This window comes from Schistocerca serialis, chromosome 7, assembly GCF_023864345.2.
Source record: "Schistocerca serialis cubense isolate TAMUIC-IGC-003099 chromosome 7, iqSchSeri2.2, whole genome shotgun sequence".
NCBI lineage: Eukaryota > Metazoa > Arthropoda > Insecta > Orthoptera > Acrididae > Schistocerca > Schistocerca serialis.
The window spans coordinates 222671041-222692001 of record NC_064644.1 but is presented as its reverse complement, the minus strand read 5'-3'; the positions used below and the strand labels follow the sequence as shown (position 1 = coordinate 222692001).

The following is a 20961-nucleotide window of genomic DNA, read 5'->3' as shown; positions in this document are numbered from 1 at the left end:
CAACGTATCATGTCATTAACTTCAACAGAAAATCTTATCCACCAACAATGTAAAATGTAATAAGTGAACTAAGATACGTAGTCTTTTAACATGAAGCACTGCTGGACAGCACCTAGAACAAATTCCATGCAAGCTTCTATAAAGCAGAGGACTGTCAATTAAAGTAGAATGTTCCACTTTAGTAATCGTAACGGAAGTATGGTACCGGCCGCCATTTGGTCACGCCGCCGCATTTCGCACCGCCACATGAGGGCGCTGTGATCAAATCTCACGCCACTGCCAGTGATATGCGAACATTCCCCCTCCAGAGCTGCAGCGACGGGGCTACTTAAATTCAAGCATCGATGGACAGAGACCACTTTTGTGTGTTTCCATTTCATAAAATTTACAGATTATTCATGGAGTTCAGCGCTCGTCATCTACGGAAGAGTCATTGTATTGAAGACTGATTGGGTTGTAAATCTTTGTATCCGTAAATATTTCTGCACTCGAACCCACTCTTAGCAAATACAATAGACGATGTTATGTATTACTTTTACTGATTGATATTAGATGAAGAACAAATTAATATCTGAATACACTGTCCATGAACTGTATCTGCTTTTCGCTCCTGTATCCATTAAAGAAGCACAAAGAATGCAAAGGAAGTTACAAGAGGAAAAAAGACGGAAGTAATGAGAGGCAGCAGAAAGTGGATTGTCGATGATCGTGACGTCAAAATTGAGCACCATGAAGAAGACGTAGCTAAGGAATTCTTAACGCTTAACACAGACCAAGCAAGAAGGACAAAACTAGCAGATCAGCACATGCAGCGAGGGGATTCCTACCAAGGAGAAGTCTGATCCTTGATCTGAGGAAGAAATTTCTGAAATGTATATTTGCAACACTGCATTTAACGGTAGTAGATCATGGACTGTGGATCGTCCAGAAAAGGACAGAATCGGCATATTTGAGATGTGCTCTTATGGAAGGAAGATGAAACTTAGATGGGCTGATAAGATAAGGAATGATGATTTTCTCTGCTGAGTTGGTGAAGAAAGGAGAACTTCGAAAACATTGACAAGGATGGACAGGACGGCAGTACATCTACTAATAATCAGGAAATAACTTCATGGTGCTAGAGGGAGCTCTATAAGGTAAAAACTGTAGGGGAAAACCGAGACTGGGACACGTCCAGCACATAAATGTGGTCGTACGATGCAAGTGCTACGCTCAGATGAAGTGGTTGACATATGAGAGGAATTCGTGGCTGGTTGCATCGAACCGATATAAAGATGAAACCACGAAATATTGTCTTGATGGCCCGGCGGGACACACAGCTCGAAGGTACAAACACTAGTTTTTCAAATGTGTGTGAAATATTATGATTTAACTGCTAAGGTCATCAGTCCCTAAGCTTACACACTACTTAACCTAACTTATCCTAAGGACAAACACACACACCCATGCCCGAGGGAGGACTCGAACCTCCGCCGGGACAAGCCGCACAGGCCATGACTGCAGCGCCTTAGACCGCTCGGCTAATCCAACGCGGCGTACAAACACTGCCCGTGCACTCCAGCCATAACAATTCTGCAGGCATCGGCAACGGAACCAATCGTAAAACAACCAGTTGCACTCCTCTGAGGAGTTGCCATCGTGTAGTCCAGACACGACGGCCACCAGGTGGCTCCGTCATTCGCTCGCCCTCACAATACTCTGGCAGCTCCCAAGTGCCTTCCTCGCCCCGCGGCCGCAGCGCAGAATTGCAATACCAATGTGGTCGCTGTAGCAACACAAGCCGCGCAGGTTACCATGCGCCGTTACTGTGGCACTCCTTTGATGTAACCGTTTCTGCTGGCGCGACAGTAGACACCAAAGCGGCGAGCGACTTGACTGCTACGCACAGCAATTATAGAAGCGATATCGCAAAGGGATGCAATCCGTTTGTTACATTTAAGGAATACTGTTGCACACGTGACTGGCTCGCCACGCGGCTTACAGCCACGCCATTGGAATCGCACATTAATTCCGTTCGCTGCTTAGATGTCCCGTTAATTCTGCTGCTTCCTGCAAGACTCCGCTCGGTAGCCCCACCTAGTGGTGGATACCTCTGACCCTAGCTGCTGCCACTTTGATTTCTCCGACGCCATCTCACCCTCAGCCATATAACTGCCTGCAGGGTTTGACGACTGTTGCTAAGCTTTCCGATTATCACGGCACACCTCTAGTAGGTTTTGGGCAGAGTTCCGGCCTTAAGTCAAAAATTTCAAAATACACGATACTAGAAGCAAAAACGTCACAGTAAACATACGTCCACGAAGGAACGGTGAAACTTGGTAATCAAGGAAGGCAGGATTCGGTTACGATTGTTGACGGGGCCGTAATCAGTTACTACTGGTTCCCTTAATTCCAGACACAGCAATAAATAAATATATCACACGTTATTAGTGAAGAAATAAACAACCATTGAATTTAAAAGTGCTTTCAGTGCGTTACAATTTACCAAACGAGCATTAAATACAGACACAGCAAATAATTTTTTTAAAAAACAAACCAATGTGATCCCAATTAGAAATTTAAGGCAAGTAACCACAGTCACGGCTGAAGTCCTTTAACGCCAAGAACAGCAGTCATGAAAAAATTTAACAAACATACCGTAAATCAGCAATGCAATAGCAAAGGTTAATGTAAAAGGACAGGCAAATGCTCACAAAACAGGTGAGACAAAATGATGGTAAACATGGTAGCACAATTATTTAAACCTGCTGTAACGCTAAGAATGGCAATTATATACAAAAATTTAGAAATACAAAATAAAACAGGAAATAAAAAATAAAACACAAGGGCCAGTCACAGACGGTGCACCAGAAATCGACCTCTGAGTAGGTCCGACAAAAAACACTTTCGCGAGCGATGAGATAGGCAGCCAAGAGTTGCATTCGCTTCACAGTGTGGTAACTCAGACTAGTGGCAGTCTAGCGAGTGGCTAATGATAATCTTGCTGAAGCTACCTGACATCCAATAAACCAAATGCAAAGATGTAAAGAAATACTCCAAAGCCGGAACAGGTAGTCTGGACTCCACCCGCAGAATACTGTGCTTAGACAGCCGGGAACGAGAAAGGAATCACTACCACCAGAGTAGAAGGATCGCCAACCAACCTACAATCAAGAAACCTGTCAAAACCACACGCCTCACCGGACAGCAGCGGCCAGGCGAGGAAACGTACACTGCCGTTACATACACTAACCCCCAGGGCAGGTAACTGCAGCATTAGCGGCCATGAGGCAGGAAAAAAACCGCTGTTTGAACTTAACAAATAGTAACAAACAGAACGCAATAAATAGTAATTAGAAGTCCAGGAATGCTAATCAGATCCGCCTTCCCTAAGCACTCCACTCGCTGCTCTTCGACTTGACAACACAACGAGCAGCAACACGAACCCAAGTCACTGGAGAATAACAAGATCTCACAATGGTGGAGGCTTCTCTACTTTAATCCATATGCACTCAACTTTAGCTTCCAGGATCCGGTTTACGACGAGGTCGTGCACCCTTGCGACCACAGGCCTTCGATCTGGCAGTCCATGCGCGCTGCCAGCGGACCCGGCGTGTTCTTACACTGCGCGGACCTGGCTCCTCCTGAGTCCCCAACCAAACTGCACACTGAGGCGACCCGGAAGACAAACGACGTCGCCCCAAAGATAGGGCCACACTTACCACATATCGCTAACCGCCGCTGCTGCCACTAACAGACAAGCAACAATTGCGAAACCAAGTGGCGCCAGTTAAGACGAGAAGAAGACAAACAACCGCAACCATGTCAACTAAACGATACAGTCTGGCCTCGAGCAGAGGACGAAAACCTACAAACAGCACCAACGCGAGCCGCAGCACGGCTCAAACCGTACGCGAGATGATTGCGACTTTGTGGTTACCGGCCTCTGTTGGCATGATTCTGTGTGAACACCGCATGCTAGGTCGTCGTGTTATCTTTGTTTACATTTCGGAGTCATAGAGTTGTAAACAGGATGGATAGGACGCACAGTAAGTCATTAAAGTCGCATTCTTGTCAGCGGTTCGCGAAGCGACAGTTGTGTTGTACGAGTGTTGGTGGTAACATGAAACATTACAGGGGGGAAGAGTATGCAGATAGGCATTCCATGTATGGCAGAGTTAACGGCAATACACAGAGGCTGCATACTTGTATCAAGAAGCATGCTCTGCCTGAAGGCACCTCGTCAGTCGAACGTTTACAAGCGTGCGTCAACGCCTCTAGAAACTGGGAGATTCCCAAATGCCATGTGAGGGGTATCCCTGTACGAATCACACCTGTGACTGAAGACATGGAGCCGGCCGAAGTGGCCGTGCGGTTAAAGGCGCTACAGTCTGGAACCGCAAGACCGCTACGGTCGCAGGTTCGAATCCTGCCTCGGGCATGGATGTTTGTGATGTCCTTAGGTTAGTTAGGTTTAACTAGTTCTAAGTTCTAGGGGACTGATGACCTCAGCAGTTGAGTCCCATAGTGCTCAGAGCCATTTGATTTTTCAACTGAAGACATGGTGCTGGAAACAGTCGAACGCTCTACACAACTTTGGACAAGAAGACAAAAGGACGATTTTCTGGAATTAGTAGCAGTAGTGAATGGAGAACAAAGCATTGCAATGCAGTTCACCCATATCACATGTAACGAGCTCACTCTTTGTGAGGCGGACTTCGTGTTATGATGACGACGAACGAGTCTTCGCCAATGTTGACTGGTGGCCAATGTGGTTGTACAGGATTCTTCTTGGCTGCATACATATAATTATAAACAGATAGCTATTGAAGCCTCACTTAGGCCAGACGTTACTAAGCTCCTTGTTAGAGGTTGCTTCCTATCAGCTGAAGGCTCTGCTACTTTACTACTTGACGTCCCGAGCAAGAGTGGAATAGAGCTCACTAGAAACTTGATGCAATCCGCGAAGCGGCGCTACCAGTGGTGGTCGCGACTCGCTGGTTCAACGATACTAATGCGGACAGCGGTCGATAACTGCAACCCCTAACAAGTGTGTTATCGAACGTTGATATCACGCTTTGCTCCTAGACTAACGTTCTGTCGGTGAATGTAATAACGAGTTGTAGGCAACCCTATGTTTGATAATAGGCTTTCTTTTTTTACAGGTGAAGCACGGTTCACCGGTGTTGATGTTTTCATTTATAACAAATCTGACGTTTGGAGTCGTCTAGGTGCATTTGTTTCCACATCAGCAACGTTTCACCTTCAATGTGTGGTTCGGAGTGCTAGGTGATCGTCTTACTGGGCCGTACATGTTACCAGACAAACAAAGTGAATGGAATTACCTTCCGTTTCTGCGAGCGAGGTGGCGCAGTGGTTAGACACTGGACTCGCATTCGGGAGGACGACGGTTCAATCCCGCGTCCGGCCATCCTGATTTAGGTTTCCCGTGATTTCCCTAAATCGCTCCAAGCAAATGCCGGGATGTTTCCTTTCAAAGGGCACGGCCGACTTCCTTCCCCGTCCTTCCCTAATCCAATGAGACCGATGACCTCGCTCTCTGGTCTCCTTCTCCAAACAACCCAACCCTCGAAGGACTTCTTGAGTATATTCCCTTAGAACAACGTGAAAATTGTAGTACATGCAAGACGGAGCTCCGGTACATTTTTCTTCTATAATGAGGCGAAACTTAACGTGGCGATATGGCCGAAGATGAACTGGGAGAGAAGGACCTGTACCACGGCCTCCAAGACCACCTGATCTGCACCCCAGGGATTTCCGTGTTTGCAGTGACATTAAAGGTTGAAGAATTACTGCAGAGACTTGTCACTGCTCGTTCAGAATTTCTAAATGGTCCAGGCATGTCTGGAAGGATTCAAAACTCTTTTCGGCGGCGGTTCGGGCCTGCACCTGGATACAAGAACGACACTTTTAACATCCTCTCAATTACGGTAAAGTCACATGACTGTTGTTACCTTCATTCAAAACACATGCACATCTGTCACAGTACCTTCAACAACTTTTCTTGCTGTTGTACGGTGCCGTAACCAATTCATAAATAAGTCGATATTTACACAGAATCAAGTCGATCGCGCAGACGTACATAAACATGATGAAAGGAAATCGGCCGCAAATGGGAAATGAAATGAATTGAATGGCAACATGTGGCAATTTGTACAAGACGGGGCTCGAACCGCGATTTCCCACTTTACGCGTGGTTACCCTAACTGCTTTTGCTATCCGAGCACGCTTCACATCACCCGAAATTCCCATCTTGTCGCACACTACTGACGTAGCGCCCCCTGCCATTCACACTCATTGTTCGCCGCACCCCTTTGTATTCTCGCCAGAGTTCAGGAGAGAGAGAAAGAGAGCATATGCACTAGATGGTTCAGATGGCTCTGAGCACTATGGGACTTAACATCTGAGATCATAAGTCCCCTAGACTTAGAACTACTTAAACCTAACTAACCTAAGGACATCACACACATCCATGCCCGAGGCAGGATTCGAACCTGCGACCGTAGCAGCAGCGCAGTTCTGGACTGAAGCGCCTAGAACCGCTCGGCCACAGCGCCCGGCACCTGCACGAGAATGACATTAATGGCCGTCGAGCCGTATATATTTGTATATGTGTTGTGTCTGTTCTTGCAGACATGTCCGAAACGACGAACGTCACACACAAATCCATCTATACGGCTTGATGGCCGATAGGATCGTTTCAGTGCGGATGCACTTTCTCGCCCACACTCTCATCTCCGACGTGAAGGAAATTTGAAATTTGTGGTAACTTCCTGAGGTCGTCGGTCCCTAGGCTTACACATTATTTAAACTAACTTACGCTAAGGACAAAACGCACACACATGCCCAAGGGAGGACTCGAACCTCCGACGAGGGTAGCTGCGGGAATCGTGGCAAGGCGCCTGAGACCGCACGGCTGCCCCGCGCGGCTCGGACATGAAGCATTTATACTTTATTGTCATTGTAGGTAATGATACAACGGTATGACTGACCTCGGGAAGTTAGACGTATGTTACAAAACTCGTTACAACTGATCCCTAAATCTATTTTGGAATCAGCGTGTTTCATTAGACGTCTGTAAAGTTTCCAGTATTTTCTTATCAAGCTCTTGCCCAGCGATTTTACTTTCGCATATAAGCGAAATTCTTCCCACGTCTTTTTATAGCCACGATATTGTACCTCTTCTTTCCTGACCATGTCGCCTACATTTTAAAATCAAAACTTTTCTTCTCAGCATTCCGTAATGAGAAGGACCAATGTTAATTTCCTTTCATTTGCAACCGTATTCTTGCCATAAGTATAGCTGCGATGCATTAAAGTTGCGTTTATCACCTCCAAGGTACAATAACTTTTTTTTATTATTCAGAAATGACTTTTTCTAAAGCAACTTCACTAGCACTCACGCAAAAAGTTCGAATAATTCAATACAGAGTTCATAACACTACACCTAATAATACGTTATTGATATTCAACAGTCTATAATCTAACGTAATACCTTATTTCACCATAATTATTCCTTGACACGGTCGTTTATGGGTAATTCTCATTTCACAACACTACCCACAAACGTGACGTCTTTTTGACGTCATCCGCAATATCGACAATCGCATCCATCAGCAGAGACAGTGAAAATTATGAATGTTACTGCTCGTCGATTCACTCGCTGCAATTTAAGCTGACTTCTTAGGTTCCTGCCTAACCATACAACCGGAAATCGCCAGACATTTGTGAAAAGACAGAATATGAATTTTATTGTTGCTTGTTTCAGTCGCATCAGTTTACTGTCATCTTTGTTTCCCGCGTAATATCACACTCGGAAATTGCTGAATATTTATTTCATCCTTCGCTCTAAAATCATAACTAACATTGAATATTGACGAATATACTTGTATTACATTCATAGGAAAGTCCCAGACTGTGTTAACAACGCTGACATAAAAAATATTTGCTTGTGGTAGCGTGCGAACCTACGCTAGCATTTAATAATGTGATTTATCGTTCCTGTCTTTACTATCATATTTTCTCTTGAGGGCTTATATCATTGATGCGTCATTTAGTAATATTTAATGCTAATGGTGACGTGTTTGTGATAAATTTTCAGTGCTGTGTTACCTCGAAACAGCATACTGAAAGTTATAAAACAAGTGTGTTTCATGCTTAGTTTGTAAATTGATGACAATAATAGCCTCTCCTGAGAGAGCACCCTTATACGAAGGTATTAATCGTCGATAAATCATTTTGTGACATTTTGTTATAGAAATAATTATGATAAATCATTCCAAGAATAACGTGTTGTTTGTAAATCTCCGTTACGCGTGCAGTAAGCTTTGTAAGAGGGCCGTACCGATGCTCACAAGAATCGATAGCCGATTATGCTGCCGTCGATACTGCGTGTGACGTCCGGTGCCAACGGGATATACAGTCCCTGCCACGAACTTTTGATGTCACGCTACTATGCTTGTCCGCCACACTTCGGGGACGCTCGGCTCGGCTCCGTGCAAGGCCCAAGGAAAATCAATATTTAACTGAAAGATACCCTTCAAAGGTCTTACTTTTGTCGTGTGCTATCGAGGACTTGCATGCATTTAAACTCGCAATCAATAATTATCAAGATTGTCTGAAACAGTTACTCGCTTCCTGCCTGGGACGGCTGCTGGTATTCGTAAGATCTGCAGTATCACGTGTTGTGACGTACGTACATGCTACAGCATATTTTCTCTTGGGCCGCGTGTTACGTCAAAATGACGTCCCATTTACAGGAACTATTGAGTAACGAGCGTTATCCAACGTTTATGCTCAAGGCAAGTGTAGCAAATTTTATATTTTACAAAACCAAAACTTATTATTATCTGACTTTCTTTCTCATTTCACGGATTTTTTATCGTTTGTTAGGACGAATTTAGCAAATTTAAATGTCAGCCTACAGCAGACGTCGTACACTTCAATACATTACATATGCTCGGTTAAAGCGACCACTCTTGTAATGTGGATAATCCGTGTTGTCCCGGTCCGTGACAAATTCCGCTTGTCGCCATCGAATTCAGTTGCAGCCTATGTAAGAATTTAATTTCATTGTGAAACTTTGTTGTTTCCAGTGCCGTGTAGTTTCAACTGTAGATACTTACGCCGTTGCACCATGTATGTGAGAAGAAACACGGATTGGGTGCAAGGTTATTTGCACATCTGTTCAGTTGGTCTTGGTTGCAGCTACGCTCCCCTCACACCACTGACTGTCAGTGTAACGGTGGCAGGTGGCGCTGGACAGCAACCCGTGGCGCTGCGACTGCGGGCTACGCGCGCTGCGCGAGTGGCTGCTGGCGCGCACCCTGCACGGCGCGCTGCCGCCCGCCTGCGCCGCCCCCGCCACCCTCGCCGGCCGCCCCTGGCCCGACGTGCCCGCACACGACTTCGCCTGCGCGCCCGAGGTCAGCCTCGCTGACCACATGATCCAGGCTGAGGTATGGAGCCCTACTCTCCACCATCTTCTCTCCACTTTACACAGTATCAGCAGCAACAATAACAATTAAGTTTCTGACAGACTAAAACTGTCTGTCGAATCCCGAATCGAACCTAGGACCTTTACCTTTCACAGTCAGTGCTCTACTGGCTGAGCTCTCTGAGCATGACACAAGGTCCGAGCTTCGAGGTTCGAGTCTCGATCTGGCACACAGCTTTAATTTGCGGGAAAGTTTCAAATGAGCAAACACTTCGCTGCAGAATCAAAATTTATAATTCAAGTAACTGTAGACAAATTAACAAGTGGCATAAAATATACGGGACGTAGATAAGGACACACCGAAGTGAATTTGTGTTCCTTAATTATTTACAAAAACAATGAAAATCTTCTGATTATTTCACACACTTGATACCTCAATCCATTACACACACACACACACACACACACACACACACACACACACACACACTCACATGCACACACACTAATTTCTTTCTCACTTGCACCGCTATTATATCTACAACATTTAACACAAACAATCCAAACCGACAAGAAACAGCACAAACATTCTTTAGTTGAAAGATGTTAACACATCACAAGTATATCGGCCTGTGAAGATTGTATCTGTTCTTTCTGACATGTCCGAAAGAACAGATACCATACTCATATATAGTTAAAGCTAACCGGTCATTGACCTTCTTCTTCTGTGCGGATGCACACGCATTGCCCGAACTCTTACGGGACTCGGTAAGATTGTCATCCGCGAGTAATGAGTGTAATGGGCAGGGGTACTACGAATGTAGTATGTGGACATTAAGTTTGGAATGTGGGTCCCACGGGGAGTGAGCAAACTATAAGTCCTTGCAGTCGCTCTGTCCCCTGTGCCCTCGGTGGCTCACATGGTTCAAAATGGCTCTGAGCACTGTGGGACTTAACTTCTGAGGTCATCAATCCCTAGAACTTAGAACTATTTAAACCTAACTAACCTAAGGATAGCACACACATCCATGCCCGAGGCAGGATTCGAACCTGCAACCGTAGCGGTCGTGTGGTTCCAGACTGTAGCGCCTAGAACCGCTCGGCCACTCCGGCCGGCTGGCTCACATGGATAGAGCGTCTGCCACGTAAGCCATCCCGGGTTCGAGTTACGGTCGGGGCACACGTTTTCATCTCTCCCCGTTGATGTATATCAACGCCTTTCGATAGCTTCAGGTCTTGATTTAATTATCACATCACAAGTATTGTTGAAAAATCTCGGAGACCCGTGTGGATGTCGTTATGGGATGGCTTTTCGCAAAACCAATCCATACCCTAATTAGTAACCCAGTAATTTTAATAACACGATTAAATTAAGTCTAATCGAAACAAACACATGAGAGTATGCACGTAATTAAATACCAACTGTTACGTAATTCTTTTCTTTCTGTGGCGAGGCGAAATGTGTAATTTGTTTGTCGAGTTCGCTTGCTAATTCTAACAATACTAAGGGCTGCAGGGAAGAACGGCAAGTGCGTCTTAAACAGAGTTGCTGCTGAAATCCACATCCGCGGCAGGAATGCTCTGTGCTGGTCCAGCTGTTTTAGGCCGGTGTTCCGCCCCACGGTGCCACACATGAACTCTATGGGTTGCAAAGCTGGTTTCAGGAAAACAGTCGAAGGGACGCATTCCAAAAGATCTGCTAACGAATGAGGCGTAACATCAATTTACGCGGAGATCATTTTTCGTGTCAAGGTCCTTCTAAGAATTTAATTAATGCTTAAAATTTAGTAAGAGGAGACGCAACGGGTTTACCAAAATAAGATAATGGTTGGAGAACGGGAATCATATGTGCCTAAGTGCACGATGTCTCTTTGGTACAGACACGTGATGGGCCAAAGAGAGGGAGTAATTAGCTTGCTGCTTCTCAGCTGCTACAGGCATTTGTGTATGGAAGGAGGAAGCTGGTTCGATAAGAAAGATTCAGTTGGTCAGAGGTCGCAAGATATGTTGCCACTTGTTAGTCTAAAGTACACTCAGGCAAAAAGAGGCAAAAGTAGGGAAAAAGATATGTTCTAAATAGGGCCCGCAATGTCATGGTACAGATGCTGAGCTGCACTCATATTTTTAACTAACACCGCAGTCAGTCTCTACCTCTGATTGTGCAAAGTGCAGTAAGCATATGCGTCATTGGCGAGCGATGTTTCAAGGCGGCCGTAGAGTGCATCGGTTTGAGCTAGATTCCGGTATTCTAAATCAGTTCACACACAGCACGTTAAGGCGATCGCTCGCGTAACGCTGGAAATCCGGTTTCGACTATTACTAATTATATTTGTGTGAGGCATGATGCCAAAATTACGTTTATGACTGAGCTATTTCCGTTTAGCTTTAGATGTCCCATATACACTACTGGCCATTAAAATTGCTACACCACGAAGATGACGTGCTACAGACGCGAATGCAAATGCAAATGATTAGCTTTTCAGAGCATTCACACAAGGTTGGCGCAGGTAGAGACACCTACAACGCGCTGACATCAGGAAAGTTTCCAGCCGATTTCTCATACGAAAACAGCAGTTGACCGGCGTTGCCTGATAAACGTTGTTATGATGCCTCGTGTAAGGAGGAGAAATGCGTACCATCACGTTTCCCCTTAACATAGCATCACAGACCGGAGCGCCTGCGATGGTGCACTCAACGACGAACCTGGGTGCACGAATGGCAAAAGGTCATATTTTCGGATGAATCCAGGTTCTCTTTACAGCAGCATGATGATCGCATCCATGTTTGGCGACACTGCGGTGAACGCACATTGGAAGCGTGTATTCGTCATCGCCATACTGGCGTATCACCTCGTGTGATGGTATGGGGTGCCATTGGGTACACGTCTGGGTCACCTCTTGTTTGCATTGACGGCACTTTGAACAGTGGACGTTACATTTCAGATGTGTTACGACTCATGGCTCTACCCTTCATTCGATCCCTTCGAAACCCTACATTACAGCAGGATAATGCACGACCGCATGTCGCAGGTCCTGTACGGGCCTTTCTGGATCCAGAAAATATTCGACTGCTGCCCTGGCCAGCACATTCTACGGATCTCTCACCAATTAAAAACGTCTGGACAATGGTTGCCGAGCAATTAGCTCGTCACAATACGCCAGTCACTACTCTTGATGAACTGTGGAATTGTGTTGAAGCTGCATGGGCAGCTGTACCTGTACATGCCATCCAAGCTCTGACTGACTGAATGCCCAGGCGTATCAAGGCCGTTATTACGGCCAGAGGTGGTTGTTCTGGGTACTGATTTCTCAGGATCTATGCACCCAAACAGTGTGAAAATGTAATCACATGTCAGTTCTGGTATAACATATTTGTACAATGAATACCGGTTTATCATCTGCATTTCTTCTTGGTGTAGCAATTTTAATGGCTAGTAGTGTAGTTATCCAATTCACAACTTTTGTTTTATAAGTCACATGACCTTATAGGCGCTATCTGTTTATTGCAGCGTTACAGGAGTATACTTATAATTCAGAGCTCAAAATACACAATATTAGAGGCGTTTGTCACGTTATGATCGATGAACATACATTATAATAAGTGAGCGAATAGCTATACAAAAAAGTAGATATTTACATGTCTTAAAATCGGTGAATTTTGTAAGAAAGATTTTCGGAAAGAGATAATAATCTTCCATTGTAATTTACTGCCAAAGTCATAAAATGGTAGATAGTGGCGTAGCTAAGTTAACCAGCACGCGAGATGAAGTTCCATTTTCTCTCTCCCATCCGTCTGCCAAGCTCCCCATATTTCTTGTTTAATTGTCAACGCAGTCATCCTCACATCCGCCATTTTGTCTGAATGCTTTAGTAACATAAAATCGTAATGAGAATGTTTTTCGTTAACTTTTGAGTATCTTAGGCTACAGTAGTATAGATACAGGAACTCTGGGATTACCTGTTTCAACGAGAAGTATGCAAGATTCCAATTACTAAACGAACCGTCTAAAGTTACAAGTTACAGGTAAATGCGAGTGTCCTGTTTCTTAAATAATTCGAGATAATTAAGTAGAAGTAACATGTTTAAAACTGTTATACAGTACTGTTGAAAATATGGTGAACGTCATCGTAATACAGTTTTTTCATTCATTCGCTGTATATTAATGCAGTGTCACAATAGGCAAAAATAAAAAATAAAAGAAAAGAAAGGAGTAAAGAAGTAAATATACTCTTTACATTTCCGTGTACTGATTTACTTTGCACGACGACAGTGTCTCCAGCTTGCAGCCGAAACGAAGAAAAAATGTGTCTCTGCCAGGTTGATGTAGGTCTAACAAACGGGTGCTTAACACAACTTAATCCAAATCTGCTCGTAGTTTCCGCCGACACATTTCCGTTCCCTTCCACATTAGAAGACGACAATTTTTCCCTCCTTCTTCGTCCCTTCCTCCGTCTCCTTACCGTCCTCTCTTCCTTCTCCACCTCCTCATCTACCTTTTCCTTCATCTTTCCCTATCACCTTCTCTGTTGCTCTCCCTTGCTGTTTTCATTCGTCACAAAACTGTACCTTTATGTAATCGGTGTCCAGGGGACGTGCTCTGGCTACCACACCACTGCTAGGCACTTTCCTGCTAGTGTCCCGTTTGTAAGTGGTTTGTGCTCTTGTTTCTGTGGTTCAGATGTCGGTCCGTTCAATAGCGGTACCCCTGCGATTGACATGTTTGTTCACGCAGGATTACTTAATGAGTGAAAATTTGTCTTTAAATAGAAATTAAAATTAATCACTGAAAAGAAAACTATTAAAATTAACTGGAGCAGCGGTCATTGTTGATGGACGATGCATCTTCCTTAGTGGCCAAACTTACTTCTAGAAAAATGCTACAAAGTTTGTAGAAGATTATACCTTTCAATACTACCATGAGCCGCCATTAGTATTGCGGGGCAGGTGTCTGTTATTTACATGCGAAACGGAATCATAGCTTCAAGAGTGCGGCAAGATCATTTAAGGTTCAGCGCTTGCATTCAAGTTTACAAAACGTTTCGTAATGAGTGGAAATCAATCTCAGGGACGCTGAAGCAAATTTCAAATGGATAAATGGCAGAATACTGATTGTGTTTGGCCATTACGGCTCCATGTTACGAGTTGTTAAACTCGTATAGATCGTTGGCTGTAACAACAAAGCATTAAAACATTTAATGTAACATATATCTGTTAGGAGAACTGTTAAAATGAGAACTCATGAGACCTAACTAATGTATATTAATTTAATTGCAAATGGTTCTAAAGCTAATACATGAAACTTACATCACCTTTGCGTACTCAAAATAAAGATTAATTATTGATACGCAAGGAATGCAGCCACAGGATGACTGCTGCTATACATCTGAAGTATTATTTATCAAATAATAAGTACGTTTCACATAATTAATTTGCGTAACTTATTTAGACCTGAAGTTATTTACAGTAAATAAGTAGATAAGTGCTCCCTGTGGTTTCTGTGGTGCTTTCTGTGGTTTTTGCGACATAAAGTTTACATATAATTACTGGGATTTGTCAACGTAAAGCTTCACGCTCTAGTTTAGCAGTACTCAGCCCCACTCGGTGAATAATGGTACATGGTGGCTTCTGTAATAGTTACCTTGGAAGAGGTTCCCCATCCACATCTACATACACTGTCTGACAAAAAACATGTAGAAGGAAAGGAGAAAACGAAACTAAACTTCACGGTTCGGGAGGGTATGAGATGTTTTGCAGAGATTACAAAATCGATAAATATTTACAAATAAGTTGGCGGTATAACGGCACTTGTCAGTATGACGTCCCACCACATCTGGCCTCGATGTATGTATTAATTCAGTGGTGGAAGGTGTCGGACAGCCGTTGTATCCGCTCATGAGAAAAGTTGCCACACAGCTGTTGTAGCTGGTCACATGACCTATCGGTTACAGATCTGGGGATCTCACTGGGTACAGGACTATCTTAACATCAGGCAGGCTGTTCCTAGAGAGACGAGCAATGTGTATACAAGCATTGTCTTGTTGAGAAATGGCGCCACGCTACTGTCGCATGAGGACATGAGGACGCAGAACGATTGTAACGTGCTGCTGTGCAGTCAGAATTCCATCAGTGACTATGAGTTGTGATCCGTAGTCATCGCTGATGATTCCTTACATCGTGATGCCAGTAATGAGACCCCTGTATTGTCCAAAGCATCGGAAGAATTGGACCTCTCCTCAAGTCGCCGCCATACTCTCCGACGTTGGTCATCTGGAATAGTGCAAAATAATACGAGACTCTTCCTCAGCAGTCCACGCTTTCTAGTAGCGGCTACATTCCAAATGATTTGTGTTTCGTGTTAACAGTAGTCTGCGCATGGCGTGGTGGATCACTAGTCCGGCTGGTGCTGGATAACCAGGATGTTGCAGGAAACCCCTTACTAGTTCTCTAATGGCGGACGAAGATTTGAAGGAGTTAATTGATTCACAAGACGGCTATATCCCTTATGGTGGTCAGACGTGGTCGACAGGAACATTGACGTCGAATATATCTGTCCGCACATTCCCGAGCAGTCAGACACCGGCCTACCGTCACATCCGAATGCACCAAAATTATGTATAAATTATGTATATTGCATTCTTCGACCGATCAGGGAATTGGAAACCCACAGTAAGACACCTGTCCCTCGTTTCAAGGTACTGATAACGATGTCTCACAGAAATACATGGCATTTATATGCTGCTAAGTAATCACTCAAATGCTGACGCCGTTCATGACACTTACATACCATATTAGGCCTTGTACCAATAGTGGAAATGAACAGTACTAACGCATTCTGATGTCAATTCTACCTGTCACAGGGAACTGCAACTGTGATCACTAACATGCCCGCTATTTCCGACCATGTCTTCTGGGTGATTCGCTTTTCTGACAGGCATTGTATACACCCTACAAGATCCTCATATTATAATGGATATTTCGTTGTGATCTTTCGTGCTCCAGTCGCAGATATAGTGAGGGAAACATTAGAGCGTTAATGTCTATATACGTGGACAAATTGTCTCAGTCTTGCACCAAATGAACGCTGTAGGTACCAGAATCGTTTTGTAGCTTTTGCAAACACTGGATCCATAACCTTCCTCGGTTACTTTTAGCAAAAGTGAGGACTTAGCGTTGCACCTTATCAATACGTAGTTTTCGTACAGTACATAAATGAAGTAGTAACTGGTAGTATTATCGATAATGTTGGTAGCATTTGTAAGGAAATAAAAATGAATGTGCTAGAGAGAAAATGTTAACGGATGACTTCTTTTTGGTTTTTGTTTCTTTGTAATGCATATAGTTAGAACCACACATCGTTGAGCGTTAGTCCATTGTGTATTCTATATCCTTAAAAATATAAATTGCGTTTTATGAGTGACAAAAGTCAGTTGACTGAGTAACGTCTGGGACCTTATGCACCCAAAGCAATTACTTTTGGTGCAAGCTGTTTACATGAAAAAACATAAAACAAATCTATGGAATATAGGAGGTTCGCAGGAGAGCTTCTGTAAAGATTGGAAGGTAGGAGACGAGATACTGGCAGAAGTAAAGCTGTGAGGACGGAGCGTGAGTAGTGCTTGGGTAGCTCAGTTGGTGGAGCTCTTGCTCGCGAAAGACAAAGGTGCCGAGTTCGAGTCTCGGTCCGGCACAAAGTTTTAATCTGCCAGGAAGTTTCAAACCTAAGGAATTATTGTTGTTAGTTTGTACTCAACAGAATGTCCTTCATGATCAACGACAACAGTGCCTTGTTATTCTTTGTAAGTGCAATAGTTGTTCATGAAATACAGAAACATGTTTTATATAAACTCCATCAAATACTGAAACGGTGTTCAAAATGTTTACGTTTTCCTTTTTTTGATTTTTACTTTCTTTCAGGAAACTGCTTTTTCTAGCTCTATATAATAAATCTGTTATTATCTACATGTTTACTTCAACGTTTCTCTGTTTCACGTTAAAAATCAACTAATTTCTACAAAACCCGAATTAACCCTTCAATTTGCTATAAGTATTGTTTATTCTTGAATAACAGACAGGAGGATAACTGTCTGACAACACTGTTGCGAAAGTTACGTGTTCCTTTATACAGTTTATCCTCACTCGTTTTCTAGACGGTTCACTGCTTGGAATCTAATAACATACTGATCACAGATGAGAACAAAAAAATCGAAATGGGGTAACGCCCGATAGGTATGCAACACACCTAATGTACGGATACGACCTTAACTGACGAAGACTGCTAGGAAAACTACCGTAGTCTTCGATTAGTAATGATAGCCTAATGTACTTTTGCAGTTCTAAGAGGGCTTATTCCCTCGAATGTTGACCCTGTAAGCTCGCAGAATACTCCCAGGGCACTGCCAGCTGACCGGAGCCCCGTGCCGTTGCAGCTGGGCGGCAACGTGACGTTCCGGTGCCACGTGACGGGCGACCCGGAGCCGACGCTGGTGTGGCTGGTGAACGGGCGCGCGCTGGGGGCGGGCAACGCCTCTGGCCCGGAGGCGGTGCCGCAGCTGGAGGAGGAGGCGGACGCCGACGGCCGCGGCCGCTGGTACAGCCTCAGCCTCTACAACGTGTCCGAGGCCGACGCCGGGGACTACGCCTGCGTCGCCACCAACATCCGTGGCCGCGCCTCGGGCAACGCGTCACTGCTGCTGCCGCAGGTAGGGCTGCGGCACGGGAAGGTCCGAGCCTTTACGCTAATGTAAAATGTGCAGCGCCAAGAATGAATCAAACACTGTAGATGGAAACATACCGGGTGGTTATAATTAAGCTTACCCTATTTAACACGTCATAGCACGGAAAGAAATTACTATACGAGTACCGAACTCGGTAGCATTAATTTCTAGTGTATGGGGTGCACGATTACCAAGCGTCACAGCGTCACCCTCCAATTCCAACCATGTCCACCAGGTGCCATGATCAGTCATTGTAATTCATAGTCTCATCTGACCAGTTGCAGTGCACTTTTTGACGTCTCAACATGAGCTTCGACAAAAGGAGCATGGCATTATTAGTGAAGCTCTATTATCAAAAAACAATAATGCTGCAGCTGCACTTCGAAAATATCGCCCGCTGAAACGGATCGTCTTTCTCCACATGCTGTGCGCAGCATGACGAAGAAGTTGGAATTAGCTGGAAAACTGGGCGTCGCTCCGCAAAAGAGGTCGACTACCGATAGCACCACAGGTGGTTGATGAATTTGCTTTTGCTATGGCATACAGAGCTGCGCGCAGTTCCCGATCGTAAGGCAGTGCGCGTGCTGTGTCAGACAGCTGATTATCCCGTGGTCCTCTGTACGGAAGACGCTCCAAATCATTCTCAAATGGTATCCGTAAAAGATCCAAATCGTACAGCAGCTTGGACCACAGGACGCACAACGACTTGTTGACTTAGCTCTTCACTTTCTCACAAGGATTGAAGTTGAAGAGGGCTGGCCGTGGATCATCCTGTGGACAGACGAAATTCATTTTTCTCTGTCGGGTGAGGTGAACGCACAGAATAGCCAAGTGTGGGGATCTTCAGCTCCAGTCACTGAGCATGAAGTTCCTCTGAATGGTGAACGTATCACCGTATGGTGTGGCTTCACGGCTACGTTCATCGTTCGCCCATTCTTTTTTGAACATGTTGGCGCTCAAGGACCAAACACATGCATAGTTACTGGCCGGTGTTACTGCAATATGCTTCGCCAGCGTGTCATACACTCCCTAGAACAGAGCCACTCATTGAACTCCACAATTTTCATGCAAGATGGGGCCTCATCCCACACTGCTCTTGAAGTTCACCTGCTTCTCCGAAACACATATGGGAACGATCGAATTATCAGCCACCATCATCATCAGTGTTCTGCCAAAAGGCAGGTTTTCACAAGGTAGTTCTCAAGGCTGTCTGGTATTCTGCCATCGTCTTCAGGTCGGCATAATTTCCTCTTCCCTTTACGTCGTCTATCATCTTGTATCTCCTTGCTACTCCCTGTCTTCTCCCTCAAACCAACCCTTCCAAACATCTGCTAGCAAGCACTCCCTTCTCAATGAATGTCAAAACCAGTTCTTTTTTCTTTCTCTTACAAACTTCAGCAGACATCTTCTCTCATCAATACTTTCCAGTACTCTTTCATTACTCACTCTTTCCATCCAGCTTATTCTCTCCATTCTCCTCCATATCCACATCTCAAATCCTTCAAACCTTTTTTTCATCCTCTCGTCTGAGCGTCCATGTTTCTGCCCCATATAGTGCGAAACACCAGACAAAACATTTTCTAAGCCTTTTCCTTAGACCTTTATCTAATTTTCCACACAAGAGTCTCATCTTCCTGTTGAATGCCTCCTTCGCTCTGGAAAGTCGAGTTTTCACCTCCGGGTGACATCTCAAGCCTTCAGTTATTACGCACTTACTTGGCTAATGGTAGATTGTCCTATTTTAATATTGGACAGTCTGCGTCTGATGACCATACTGTTTGTTTTTACTGTGTTTATTTGCATCCCATATTCCACACAAGCTTCATTCAGATCTTTCAACATGTTATTCATTGTACGCTCACTTTCTGGCTTTAATACCATGTCATGAGCAAATATTATACATTCTATTCTCTGTCCACCAATACATATTCCTCTTTTCCCATCTAAGCGTTTCGCAAAAATCTCTTCAAAGTATGCGTTAATCAACAGTGGGGAAAGGCAACAACCTTAACACCTCGTCCAATACTGCTTCCTTCTGACATTGCATTTCCAATCCTTATCCTTACCTTCTGGTGTAAATATAGATTCTGTATCAGTCGTCTCTATCTCCAATCTACTCTTTTCCTCTTCAAAATATCCATCAACTTGTTCCACTGAACTCTGTCAAAAGCCTTTTCTAAATCTATAAAAACAGTAAAGATTTCTCTACCTTTTTCCATAGATCTTTCCCCTATAGTTCTTAACAGGCCAATAGCGTATCTTGTTCCTTTTCCTCTTCTAAATCCGAACTGCTCCTCTGCGATCCCTATATCCAGCTTGACATCTAGACTTCTATTCAACACTCTCAGCAGGACTTCAGCTGCATGAGAAATTAGATTGATGGTCCTATGCTCTTCACATTTTTTAGTGTTTCTCTTTTTCTCTATTGGTATCACAGCTGTTGCAAGGAAGTCCTCAGGCCATTCGCCTTATCTCGGTACAGAGGTAGACTATTTCTTTTCTTGCCTTGTTTCCAGACTCTTCAACAGTTCTGCTGCGAATCATCAATTCCACATGCCTTCCTATTCTTCATGCCTTCAGCACTTTTTCTACTTCTGCTTCCAAGATGGTGAATCCCTTTCCATCTTCCGGCACATATTGCTCCTCTTCCACCTTAATTTCGCTTTGAATTATCAGCCGATCGTTTCCAAATGCTTGGCCGGCACAATCACCTGATCTGACTCACTGTGATTTCTGGTTGTGAGGGTGCATGAAGGACAGTGTTTACCAGGGGAACATTCATACATGTGCTGATCTAAAGCGCAGCTTATC

General features: G+C 44.3%; 1 protein-coding gene across 1 annotated transcript in view; it reads left to right on the top strand.

The window, feature by feature from the left end:
* The window catches only part of LOC126412614 (leucine-rich repeat-containing protein 24-like), a 214800-nt gene that overhangs the window by 54358 nt on the left and 139481 nt on the right, over positions 1 to 20961 (top strand). Inside the window, exons 3-4 of the mRNA XM_050082281.1 lie at positions 9252 to 9458; positions 17863 to 18135. Of these exons, the coding sequence (XP_049938238.1) occupies positions 9252 to 9458; positions 17863 to 18135 (480 nt within the window). The remainder of the gene's footprint in view (positions 1 to 9251; positions 9459 to 17862; positions 18136 to 20961) is intronic.